At 42.0% G+C, this 12900-nt stretch overlaps 1 protein-coding gene across 1 annotated transcript in view; it reads left to right on the forward strand.

Annotated features, from left to right (window-relative positions):
- Positions 1 to 12900, forward strand: part of LOC139564401 (alpha-tectorin-like) — a 67795-nt gene that overhangs the window by 1812 nt on the left and 53083 nt on the right. Inside the window, 6 exon segments of the mRNA XM_071383936.1 lie at positions 8447 to 8600; positions 9527 to 9666; positions 10109 to 10290; positions 10795 to 11057; positions 11605 to 11731; positions 12105 to 12221. Coding sequence (XP_071240037.1) covers positions 8459 to 8600; positions 9527 to 9666; positions 10109 to 10290; positions 10795 to 11057; positions 11605 to 11731; positions 12105 to 12221 — 971 coding nt within the window. The 5' untranslated portion in view covers positions 8447 to 8458.

Raw genomic sequence — 12900 nt, forward strand, 5'->3', positions numbered from 1 at the left:
ATTTTCCATCAAATGTAGCCAATCATTTAATGTCATTTTCATTGTGGACTTTTCCCCCATAACAGAAGCATGCGAGCGAGTTCCGTAACTTCCATTTCAAATGTCCACTCTCGCAGCGCTCCAGACCCTGGAACTGAGCATGAGTAAAACCCCTTTGATTGATATGGTAATCCATAAGAATAGTCAACATTAGAATGAAGTTTACTTTAAACCTCCTCTGAGCGAATTCATCTAAAGAGCTCTAGTGCGCCTAAAGTCCTCATCGAATGCTTTGTCCCCGTTATATTAGTTCTAGCAGTTCTAGCGCATGAATATGTTTTATGGAAAGAGGGTGTCTCCATAATGACCAATCTAAATAGCCTACCTACAACTGGTAAAAAGTCTCCGTGACTCAGTTGCCTCAGCTGCAGCAATCTCTCAACCAGTGTTCTCAATGCAACACACCCCTCAACCCTCCCCAACATTCACTAACTCAGTAACAGCCTACTCGCTGCCTGATAGTCAGCAGCAGGTCACAATGAAATATATATCTAAGAGAAATGCCATGGTGGCTTCGGTGCAATTTAGAAGTAGTCCAAAAACCTGCCACCTGCGACCAATACATTTTCACCTGCGACATCGTTCTGAAAGTAGCCTAATTTTTCAGGAAAAGTGCGAACATGGCAACCCTGGTCAGGCTGCAGAGTCTCTGGTCTTGTTTAATCCTTATTAAGGCACAGCTAAAGACTGAGCTGTTCAGTAAAGCTTTCAAGGGCCTATGTCAATTCTGTTCTCCTGTCCATCAGATCTGACGACAGCTTTGATTGTTGTCTGCTTAAGATGTTTTGTGTTTTGGATAGTTTTTTAAATTATTTTTATAAAATGTTTTATTTTCTTCAGCACCTTGGGTGTATGAAAGTGCTTTACAAATTAAATGAATTATTATTATTATCTACAAATCACCTTTCATCATAAATATCGACTCATTATTATTTGTAGGTCAGTCGGTCACAATTTACCCATGATACATTGCGGTTTTGATCCTCTCGAACATAGCCTATGCTTGTGTGGCCCACGGTTCCGGTATAGAATCACGTTTTCGACTGCTCATACAGTTCTGCTTCAGTGCTGCAGTTTAAATGACGCCCGAACCAGAAAGACAATTTCCATTGACGGACACATAGACATTTTAAAATCTGACTTCTCTAAGACTCTTAAGTCGACACCTTTTGTGCGCAAAACATGAATTGAATTATTCAAATGATTGTAGCAGAGATCCCAAAAAATGTTCATCACTCACAGCCAAAGATATTAACATTTTATATTAATCCAATGTCTGCCATGTTTTTGAATGACATAATGATGTCGTCGCTGCTCGTGCTGCTCCCTGTGCGCCCGGTCCGTGCTATCCGGGATCCTTTGCACATCCCTACACCATTTAAGTTAAAATGTAAAATAGTTAAGGTTCGGTTAGGGTTATAGAAACTTAATCGAGAATTAGAAATTTGTCTGCCGAAGTTGGGAATTGTGAGTGTTCAGATACATTCCGTTTTATGAGTAATTGTTTTTTTACGAAAATGTAACGTAGTTGTACTTTTTCAGCTCCATCTAATGGTTGTGTCAGGGACAACAGTTGTTGACAACTGTAGCATTGCAGCTAAGCCTACAATCTTTTGATTCCTCATCAATCCATGTGGATTTAACAGTTTTTACAGTCATTTTCTTAATGGCTGCATGCTTATTAGTAACTGGAATAAGCAATTTCACAAATGTGTCAAGTGCTGCATCTGGTTGCTCCTCATTATTACTAAAAATCACTACAATAAATGTGCTTTAGCCGTCAGCCTGGCCTGATATTAGCTACACTGTCTAGCTACTTTCCTTATTGCGGGAGCGAAGGATACTGAGCACCGTGTTGTTTTGTTGCCGGTGTGGTGAAACCCATGATTTGTCAGTACAGATGGTTTGTTTGTCTATCAACAATGACAAGTCACCTTGGTCTGATAACTTGGATGGAAAATTACTGAGGATGACAGCATACGATATTGCCACTCCTATTTGCCAATTCTTCAATCTAGGCCTACAAGATGGAAAATTACTGAGGATGACAGGCCCTCAGGCCTGAAGGGAAGCAAAAGTAATTCCGCTACCCAGGAATAGCAAAGCACCCTTTACTGACTCATAGCCAGCCAATCAGCCTGTTACCAACCCTTAGATACAATTCAATTTCACAGTTAACCCTTTTAACAACAGATTTTCACCACGCTTATAGGGAAGGGCATTCAAAATGTACGGCACTTACACAAATGACTGATGATTGGCTGACAGAAATTGATAATACAAATATTGTGGGAGCTGTTTTGTTAGACTTCAGTGCAGCTTTACATCCCCTGTTATATTGTAGATCGAAAGTTACTTGTCTAACATAACACAGTGGGTGTTCTTTATTGGAAGCCTCTCCAACACAATCCAGGTGGACAGGCATTCCCCAGGGCAGCTTTCTAGGGCCCTTACTTTTTAAATATCTTTACTAATGATCTGCCACTGGCTCTGAGTAAAGCCTGTGTGCCTATGTATTAGAGGTCAACAGATTATGATTTTTCAACATCGATTATTTTTATATATATATAAAAAATAATCGATGTTGAAAAATCATAATCTGTTGACCTCTAATACATATATATATATATATATATATATATATATATATATATATTTGTAATAATGACAATTACAACAATACTGAATTAACACTTATTTTAACTTAATATAATACATAAATGAAAATCAATTTAGTCTCAAATAAAAAATGAAACATGTTCAATTTGGTTTAAATAATGCAAAAACACAGCATTGGAGAAGAAAGTAAAAGAGCAATATGTGCCATGTAAAAAAGCTAACGTTTAAGTTCCTTGCTCAGAACATGAGAACATATGAAAGCTGGTGGTTCCTTTTAACATGAGTCTTCAAAATTCCCAGTTAAGAAGTTTTAGGTTGTAGTTATTATAGGACTATTTCTCTCTATATGATTTGTATTTCATATACCTTTTGACTATTGGATGTTCTTATAGGCACTATAGTATTGCCAGCCTAATCTCGGGAGTTGATAGGCTTGAAGTCATAAACAGCGCTTTGGTTCAAGCATTGTGAAGAGCTGCTGGCAAATGCAGGAAAGTGCTGTTTGAATGAATGCTTACGAGCCTGCTGCTGCCTACCACCTCTCAGTCAGACTGCTCTATGAAATATAAAATCATAGACTAAATTATAATATAATAAACACAGAAATACCAGCCGTAGGTCATTAATATGGTCAAATCCGGAAACTATAATTTCGAAAACAAAACGTTTATTCTTTAAGTGAAATACGGAACCGTTCCGTATTTTATCGAGCGGTGGCATCCATAACTAAATATACTTGTGTATTGATTTTAAGAAAGGCATTGATGTTTATGGTTAGGTACATTGGTGCAACGACAGTGCTTTTTTTCGCGAATGCGCTTGTTAAATCATCACCCGTTTGGTGAAGTAGGCTGTGATTCGATAAATTAACAGGCACCGCATTGATTATTTGCAACCAGGACAGCTAGTTAAACTAGTAACATCATCAACCATGTGTAGTTAACTAGTGATTATGTGAAGATTGATTGCTTTTTATAAGATAAGTTTAATGCTAGCTAGCAACTTACCTTGGTTCCTTGCTGCACTCGCGTAACAGGTGGTCAGCCTGCCACTCAGTCTCCTCGTGGAGTGCAATGTAATCGGCCATAATCGCCGTCCAAAAATGCATATTACCGATTGTTATGAAAACTTGAAATCGGCCCTAATTAATCGGCCATGCCGATTTAATTGGTCGACCTCTACTATGTATGCTGATGACTCAACACTATACACGTCAGCTACCACAACAAGTGAAATCACTGTAACACTTAACAAAGAGCTGCAGTCCGTTTCAGAATGGGTGGCAAAAAAATAAGTTAGTCCTGAATATTTCAAAACATAAAAGCATTGTATTTGGGACAAATCATTCACCAAACCCTAAACCTCAACTAAAGTATTGTAATGAATAATGTGGAAATTGAGCAAGTTGCAATATGGTCAAAACATATTGATGCAACAGTAACTAAAGATGTGGAGAGGTCTGTCTATAATAAAGAAATGCTCTGCCTTCTTAAAAACACTATCAACAAGGCAGGTCCTACAGGTCCTAGTTTTGTCGCACCTGGACCTGGACAACTGTGCAGTCGTGTGGTCAGGTACCACAAAGAGGGACTTAGGAACATTTAGATTAGCCCCGAACAGGGCAGCACGGCTGGCCCTTAAATGTTCACAGAGAATATGCATGTCAATTTCTCCTGGCTCAAAGTAGAGGAGTGATTGACTTCATCACTACTTGTATTTGTGAGAAGGGCTGACGTATTGAAATGTTTTATTTAAAAAAAAAAGAAGTACCTTTATTTAACTAGGCAAGCCAGTTAAGAACAATTTCTTATTTACAATGATGCCTTACTGAAGAACAGTGGTTTTACTGCCTTGTTCAGGGGTAGAATGACACATTTTTACCTTGTCAGCTCGGGGATTTGATCCAGCAACCTTTCGGTTACTGGCCCAACGCTCTAACCACTAGGCTACCCGCTGCTATTTTATTAGCTACCTGAATGCACCCAGCTGTCTGTTTGAACTACTAGTGTACAGCTCAGACACCCATGCATACAACACAAGACATGCCACCAGAGGTCTCTTCACAGTCCCCAAGTCCAGAACAGACTATGGGAGGCGCACAGTACTACAGGCAGGGCTTCTTCCGTAAAGTACTTGTGGCTTGGCAACTGATATTTGTGGTCAACTGTACCTAGCAGCTTTTTAAAGCCTGGCTTTTGTACTGTAAAGATTGGGACCATATCTTTCACTATGTAATAGGTCACTGCATCTGTTATCTCCTTCCACCTCGAACTTTTCTTGTCATAAGGGATTACGTTTTAAAAGGATGCGGCTATGGTAGCTTGTCTTTTAGCAGACGTTTTGGGAATCGGGCGACTGGAATCGGCATTGCGTAGTCTCACGCGTTCCTCCCATTCCACCGCGTGTTTCAGTTGCAGGTGATGGAAGAGGTTGGTTGTGCTGCTGCTTTTCGTAGCAATTGTCTTTCGACACATTTTGCACAGGACATTCGTTTGCTGAACATCAGACCTCGTAAACGCGAACCACTTCCATATTACTGAAAAAAGATTGCTGCCCTTTTTGGGGATGATTTCATCCTCACGAGAGGCTGAGCTGGCTTCCTCACTTTCCTTTTTGGTGGAACTCTTACCGCCGCTACACTTCTCCGCCATGGTTATAATTTGTGAAAGGCTGTCTAGGGTTGTGATTGGTGGATTGTCACGCCCTGGCCATAGAGAGGCTTTTATTCTCTATTTTGGGTAGGCCAGGGTGTGACTAGGGTGGGCATTCTAGTTTCTTTATTTCTATGTTTTCTATTTCTTTGTGTTTGGCCAGGTGTGGTTCTCAATCAGAGGCAGCTGTCTATCGTTGTCTCTGATTGAGAATCATACTTAGGTAGCCTTTTTCCCACCTGGGTTTGTGGGTAGTTTTCTGTTTAGTTTGGTTACCTTACAGAACTGTTTGTTTGTCTCTTGGTTATTTTTTGTTTGTAGTGTTCTGAGTTAAATAAAAAATCATGAACACGTACCACGCTGCGCTTTGGTCCACTCCTCATTCTTCATCAGACGAGCGTTACATGGACAACACGTGCACAGAGGTTATCATGCAATTGGGACATGATTTGACATTGGGCTGACAGAGAAGATACAGTGAGATGCTGCATTTGTAAAACGTTACAACATTATAACAGAACCTCGATTCTTGCGATACAGGCATTTTCCATATCGCGCAAAAATATAAACTTGAATATAAGGAAAAAAACTTGATATATTGCCCGGCCCTGGTCAGCATGATACAATGGAGTGTGAAAAGGGTATTGTGAGTTCAGATGGGTCCAGGCCAGAGAATCAGTTTGCAGACAGACAGAACTTAACCCAACCAGATAGTGAAACCGATCAGTCTGATAATTTAGGAAGCACTGTAAGAATCAGACCTCTGTGTCCTTACAGCAGAGGTGACAGCTCTCTTTCTCCAGACCTGGAGAGCCACTGAGTATGCACACTTTTCTTCCAGCCCAGAAGAAACACACCAGGCCCTGATTCAACTAATTGTGGTTCAGAGTCAGACTGAAGATCATGATTCGTTGTTCATTTGACATTGAAACAGTGCTGGGCTGTCACTAAAGCCTACGCATCCAGTAGCACTCCATGACAGTTGGAGTTGGAGAGAGTGCATGGGCTTTTCTTTTGCCACACCAAATAGACTGTTGGGCAAACTTTATGCAGGTCAAGTGAAATCAAACGAGTCGAACAGGATATGTTGAAGAACATTAGAGTAGAGTGAATCGTTGTTACTTCATTGAAATAGGTAATTCTATTAAATGGTTGCTTAATTGAGATCATGTCACAATGTGGAAGGATAATTGGGTCACTCTTTTAGCTCATGTAACACAGGCCCTCTTTTTCGTTCTCGTCCAGCTGGCCTGAGAGAGAGAGAGACAGCACCTCACCACACTACAGCACAGGGCTGGCTGTCTGTGGTCCACACCAACTTTGACCCCTAGAGTGGCCATATTTTTAAGTCTCCGCTAACCTCAAATCAATGTGTTGTAGCATGAACAAAATTTGGCTTGTTAGCATGTAGGCTAGTAGCAGACAAGTCGGCAGAAAAGACATGTAACTAAAGCTATGTGCTTTAACATATTTACAAATCATTTGTAGATTGGAAATGGACCGCAAGAAGCCCAAACAAATATATTTGACAAGAAACATATTATTTCAAACCTAGCTTACGTTTGTATACGATCACATATCTCTCTGTTATGCATGGCAGTACTTTGGGAAAAAAAATATATAGCCAATATACCCTATTTTATTGTGTTACTATATCAGATTTTATTTGTCAAATGCACCGAATACAACAGGACTAGTGAACACTTTACAGTGAAATGCTTACTTACACGCTCTTAACCAACAATGCTGTTTTAAGAAGAATAAGTGTTAAGTATAAAATGGATAAGTAACAAATAATTAAAGAGCAGAAGTAAAATAACATTAACGAGGCAATATACAGGGGGTACCGGAACAGAGTCAATGTGCAGGGGCACCAGTTAGTCGAGGTAATTGAGGTATTATGTACATGTAGGTAGAGTTAAAGTGACTATGCATAGATAATAAACAGAGAGTAGCAGCATTGTAAAATGAGTGGGGGGGGCAATGCAAATAGTCTGGGTAGCAATTTTATTAGCTGTTCAGGAGTGTTATGCTGTTAAGAAGCCTTTTGGACCTCGACTTGGTGCTCCGGTACCGCTTGCCGTGTGGAAGTAGAGAGAACAGTCTATGACTAGGGTGGCTGGAGGCCTTCCTCTGACACTGCCTGGTATAAAGGTCCTGGATGGCAGGAAGCTTGGCTCCAGTGATGTACTGGGCTGTACGCACTACCATCTGTAGTGGTTTCTGGGATAATGGTGCTGATGTGAGCCATGACCAGCCTTTCAAAGCACTTCATGGCTACAGACGTGAGTGATACGGGTCTGTAGTCATTTAGGCAGGTTACCTTAGTGTTCTTGGACACAGGGACTATGGTGGTCTGGTATTACAGACTCAGTCAGGGACCGGTTGAAAATGTCAGTAAATACACTTGCCAGTTGGTCACGCATGCTTGGAGTACACGTCCTGGTAATCTGTCTGGCCCAGCAGTCTTGTGAATGTTGACCTGTTTAAAGGTCTTACTCACATTGGCAACGGAGAGCGTGATCACTTAGTCGTTCGGAACTGCTGATGCTCTCATGCATGTTTCAGTGTTGCTTGCCTCGAAGCAATTTTGCTTGTCTGGTATGCTCATGTCACTGGGCAGCTTGCGGCTGTGCTTCCCTTTGTAGTCTGTAATAGTTTGCAAGGCATTCCACATCCAACGAGCGTCAAAGCCGATATAATAGGATTCAATCTTAGTCCAGTATTGACGCTTTGCCTGTTTGATGGTTCATCGAAGGGCATAGCAGGATTTCTTATAACCTTCCGGGTTAGAGTACCGCTCCTTGAATGCGGCAGCTCTTTAGCTCAGTGCGGATGTTGCCTGTAATCTATGGCTTCTGGTTGGGGTATGTACGTACAGTCACTATGGGGGTGATGTCATCAATGCACTTATTGATGAAGCCAGTGACTGATGTGGTGTACTCCTCAATGCCATTGGGAGAATATATTCCAGTCTGTGCTAGCAAAACAGTCCTGTACCTTAGCATGAGCTTCATCTGACCACTTTTTTTTTTATTTTTCCTGTTTTTATACACCTGTTGTATTCGGAGCATGTGACAAATACTATTTGATTTGAAGTATGTCTTCCATTCATTTCTCTCTCGCTCTCTCATCAGACAGCTGGGTCCATGGAGTCCTCTGATGAAGAGGCGCTGCGCACCTTCGTCCAGGTGGTCAGTGAGAAGTACAACCCAGAGAATTTCCCATACTGCCGTGGGAACGGCATGGGCGTCGTAGTGCTTTCCAGTCCACAGGGGTCGCCCATTAAAGGTGAGAGGTCAAGGCGCTGTATCTTATGCTGCCTTCAAATGCTCATCAGAAGTGGGAATTACGAGGTTCCGATTGGGCAACAACCACTTGACGGCCCTCCCAAGTTGGATTTCCGAGTGGGAATGTTGGAGATAATTTTACCTGAGTTGTTGACGTATTGTCACTGACCTTTCAGCTTTTCAATTAAAAGGTGATGAAGCAAATACATTTTTGACATTGTCAAACTTGTCAATATGGATAATGTAGCTAGTTTGACTCTATTGTCAACGTTAAGTAAGCTAATTAACTTTATCATTAGCAACGTTAGCTAGCTCATCTACATAGATTTAATCTCATTGGATGAGGAATTATTCCGACACAATCATGTCGAATTTACTACTTCATAACTGGGAGGTTTCCCAGTTCCAACGACCATTTGAAGGCAGTGATTGAGTAATAACTTTGTGGTTAGGTGGCCTATGCATCTTTTCTCTCTTGCATTTGTTTCGCTCCCTGCTAAACTGTGTTGGTGCATTGAAGATGATTTATAGGCTGATGAACATGTCTGAAAAAGTTGTTATTCCTCAAAGCAGAAGAGTCAAGGGCCACACTACAACCTACTTACCTTTTTTTCTCAGAAAAACATAATTAAGAGGTAAGAACTATATGTAGGCCTACTCATATGCATTATACAAGGTAATCACACAAGTTATCACCTTCTAGTTACCCAGGAATACTGCATGTAGGCCTACTCGTATCCCTTATATATGGTATTCACACACATGAGTCATTCACTCATGCCTTCGCTTATCCCCAAGGACACTGCCTATGTAGTGATGTAAATGAGTAATAACAATAAGTGATACCAGGCTTATGTCCATCATGTATTGGGAATGTGATTCAATAAAGAACAATTATTCACTAGAAAGATTGTTGTCTCTCTCCAGATCGTCTGAATCTGCCGAGTGTGCTGGTCCTGGACGGCTGTGGCATCAGTAAAGCTGGGGACGAAGCTGAGGTGGCCACCTTTTGTGCCCATGTGGTGGAGCTGGACCTGTCCCACAACCAGCTACAAGACTGGGGGGAGGTGGGTACTGTAGTTCTCCTCATCCTCCTCAGCCTAGCTTTCATGTTATGCACTATTCATTTATCAGCAGCTAGCTATTAGCAGGAAGGCTGGCACTACAGAGTGTTTTGCCTTATTTTCTACACATCTAGGGTGTTGTTTTTTTAAAGTCCAATAGCTGGTTATTTTGTCATGTCCAGCATCTCCTGGCTAGCATGAAATAATCATGTAACAATGCTAAAAGAAACGGACTGTATCCACTAGCGGCTACCTACCACGTCGCCCAGAGACATCATTCAACAAACAAATTCAACAAACAAGACCTTCATCTGTCAGTCAGTTCCAATTGCGCCAATCTATCTTTGGGTTGCCAGATATGCAGCATTGTGTATACTATCTACAATTGGGTTGCCAGTACAGTCAGTAAGTGTGATGGCTCCAATCTGTTTTTTTGGGTTGCGAGATCTGCACGATTGTGTCTAACATCCCCAACCTGGACTTCCTTAACCTGAGTATGAACCCTCTGAGTGGGATTGAGCTGGAGCCAGGCCTGGCTGAGGTGTTCTTCCGAGTCCGCCGCCTGGTTCTCATCAACACCCGTGTCACTTGGGACACGGTACACACACTCACACGCCAGACCCCTGAGTAAGTCATGACAGACACTGGACTGCGAATCACATGGCACGTGAATACATGAATGTGTGTGTTTTGTATTTCAGTATTTAGCTATTTGTATTTGTCTATGTGTTTTGTGTGTTTTTGCCATTATACCTTTGACCTTCTCAAGTTCAGGCTTGTCCAGGCATGTATTATATTTATTTGTATCCATATTTAACATGTATTTCAACGCCGTATACAGGGAGGTGCGTAGTCCATTTTGGGTTTAAGGCATGTATTATATTTCCATGTATCATGTTCAGGGCATGTTCAGGTATGTCCTGGATACTGTAGTTCCATGTATCTCGTAACTCTGGGGATCAGCTTCCCTTTCCCCAATCCTAACCTTAACCATTATTGTGGAAAATGTGAAATGGACCAAAGATCAGCATCTAGGGGCAACTTCACCCTACTCATATCTCATACTTTGTATTTCGATTCCATTTACACATGGCTAACTCTTTTTGATGCTTATACTATCGCCCCCTGTAGGTTAGAGGAGCTCTTCCTTTGTCTGAACGAGTACGACCAAGTGGCCGAATCCCCGGTTCCCTGCCCCTCCCTGCGCCTGCTTCAGATCACAGACAACCAGCTACAGGAGTGGGACGAGGTGCGTAAGTTTGGGCCCATGTACCCGGGCCTGCAAAACCTGGTGTTGTCCAACAACAAACTGGGCTCTGTGGAGGAGGACAAACCTCAGGACACACTGCAGCGCCTGTTTCCTAACCTGCGCAGCATCAACCTCAACAACTCAGGTATGCGAAGGGAGGGTCACGCATGTGCACACATACACAAGTATGCTCATACAGCATGATCACATGCACACATGCGTAGCATGAAGATACACCTACGCAAACATACTCGTACACAGCATGATGATTCGCACACACACACACACACACACAGCATGAGCATACAGACAAATATCCCTCTTTCCTCTACCCAATTATACTCTTTCCATTCACTATTTCTTCCCATTTGTCTGGTTCTTACTACTCCTCTGCTTCTGTACCTCTCTCTTTCCCCTCTGCCCGGACAGGGAACCCTTTAAAAATCAGTAGGTCTAGTTAGAAGGGCTCAAGTTCTTTTACATTCCAATGTATTTTAAATGTACATTTGGCATTTCAAGTCTTTTTTTTATGTACACACACCTCAGAAAAGAGCCCTCTATGAGCCGTCTGATGTGAAAATAGATGTATTGTACTACTTCCGTACACCATATTCAATACTGTATCCTGGGATTCCATAGAGAATGAGTACTGATATTTTCCAAATCCTAATGTTTGTGTGTGTGTGTTAAAGGGCTGAACCGATGGGAGGACATAGAAAGGCTGAATTTCTTCCCTAAGCTGGAGGAGGTGAGGCTGATGGGGCTTCCCTTACTGCAGCCCTACACAAACAAAGAGAGACGCAGCCTCACCGTGGCACAGTGAGTACACACACACATTTTAGTCATTTAGCAGACGCTCTTGTCCAAAGTGACAGTGCATTAATCTTAAGGTAGCTAGGACAACCACATTGCACAGTCATGGTAAGTAAAACCTTTCCTCAATAAAGCGGCTATCAGCAAAGTCACTGCTAGTAAGAAAAGACAAGTGTTTGTGTTAGTGCAAGAAAGGTGCAAATACAACGGTAGGATGTGATTTTATTTGTTTTTTAATCGGGTCGGGGAGGGCAAGTGCTGTGGGATTATTCAAGATACCTTTTGAAGAGGCACACACACACACACACAATTGAATACACCCCTGTTTGATTTGACACACGTCGCACACACTCATACATATTCTTTGTCCTTTTTGCAGTTTGCCATCTGTGTCTGTGTTGAACGGGAGTGTGGTGACGGAAGGGGAGAGAGAAGACGCTGAGAGGTTCTTCATCAGACACTACCTGGACTTTCCTGAAGAGACACTGCCTCATAGGTACTGTTGACACACACTAGTTTGTTGAGGTGGAGCTTTGTCAGAGGAACTGTAAAACAGGCGCATACATACGTTTTTCTTCTGATAAGAACAACCTAATTTAAAATTTATCTCTGGTTCATAATAGCAAGAGCCCTCAGACACCTACTGTACCTTAACAATGGACGGGAATCACTTTGATTCACTACCTCTCAGCTACCTCCTACCTCTTTCTGCTTATGTTAACTCCCCCCAGTGTTCTTACACACCTAACCTCCTGTAACATATTGTCATCTCAGGATGGGAATTTCGGGGGGGTAGGTTTGGTTTGGGCCCATGCTGGAAAACTGATTGGCCCACGATTTTTGCCAGCCACATTCCACTTAACCTTAGGAGAATGCAAGGGAGGGATTTGCGGGGGAAGACCGTGTTCCCTGACTGGGGGAAAGTAACATTTGCGAGACAATGGCGCCAGTCTCTGCCCACTCAATGACTTCTTTGTGCCTTGGCATACTCAGATTGGAAAACCGATACACAAGGTGGCAGGTAGATCTTTTTTTTTACCTCCTTCGTTCGTTCACCCTCTTTAAAAAAAAAAAAAATTCTTAGGGGGGGATTGAGAGGTTGACTCATTTCCGTGTGTAACCGGAGCTGATGTAGCCCAAAACTTGACTCCAAACCGACACAGTGTCTCAGATTA

Source organism: Salvelinus alpinus, chromosome 1 (genome assembly GCF_045679555.1).
Source record: "Salvelinus alpinus chromosome 1, SLU_Salpinus.1, whole genome shotgun sequence".
In the NCBI taxonomy this organism is placed as follows: Eukaryota; Metazoa; Chordata; class Actinopteri; order Salmoniformes; family Salmonidae; genus Salvelinus; species Salvelinus alpinus.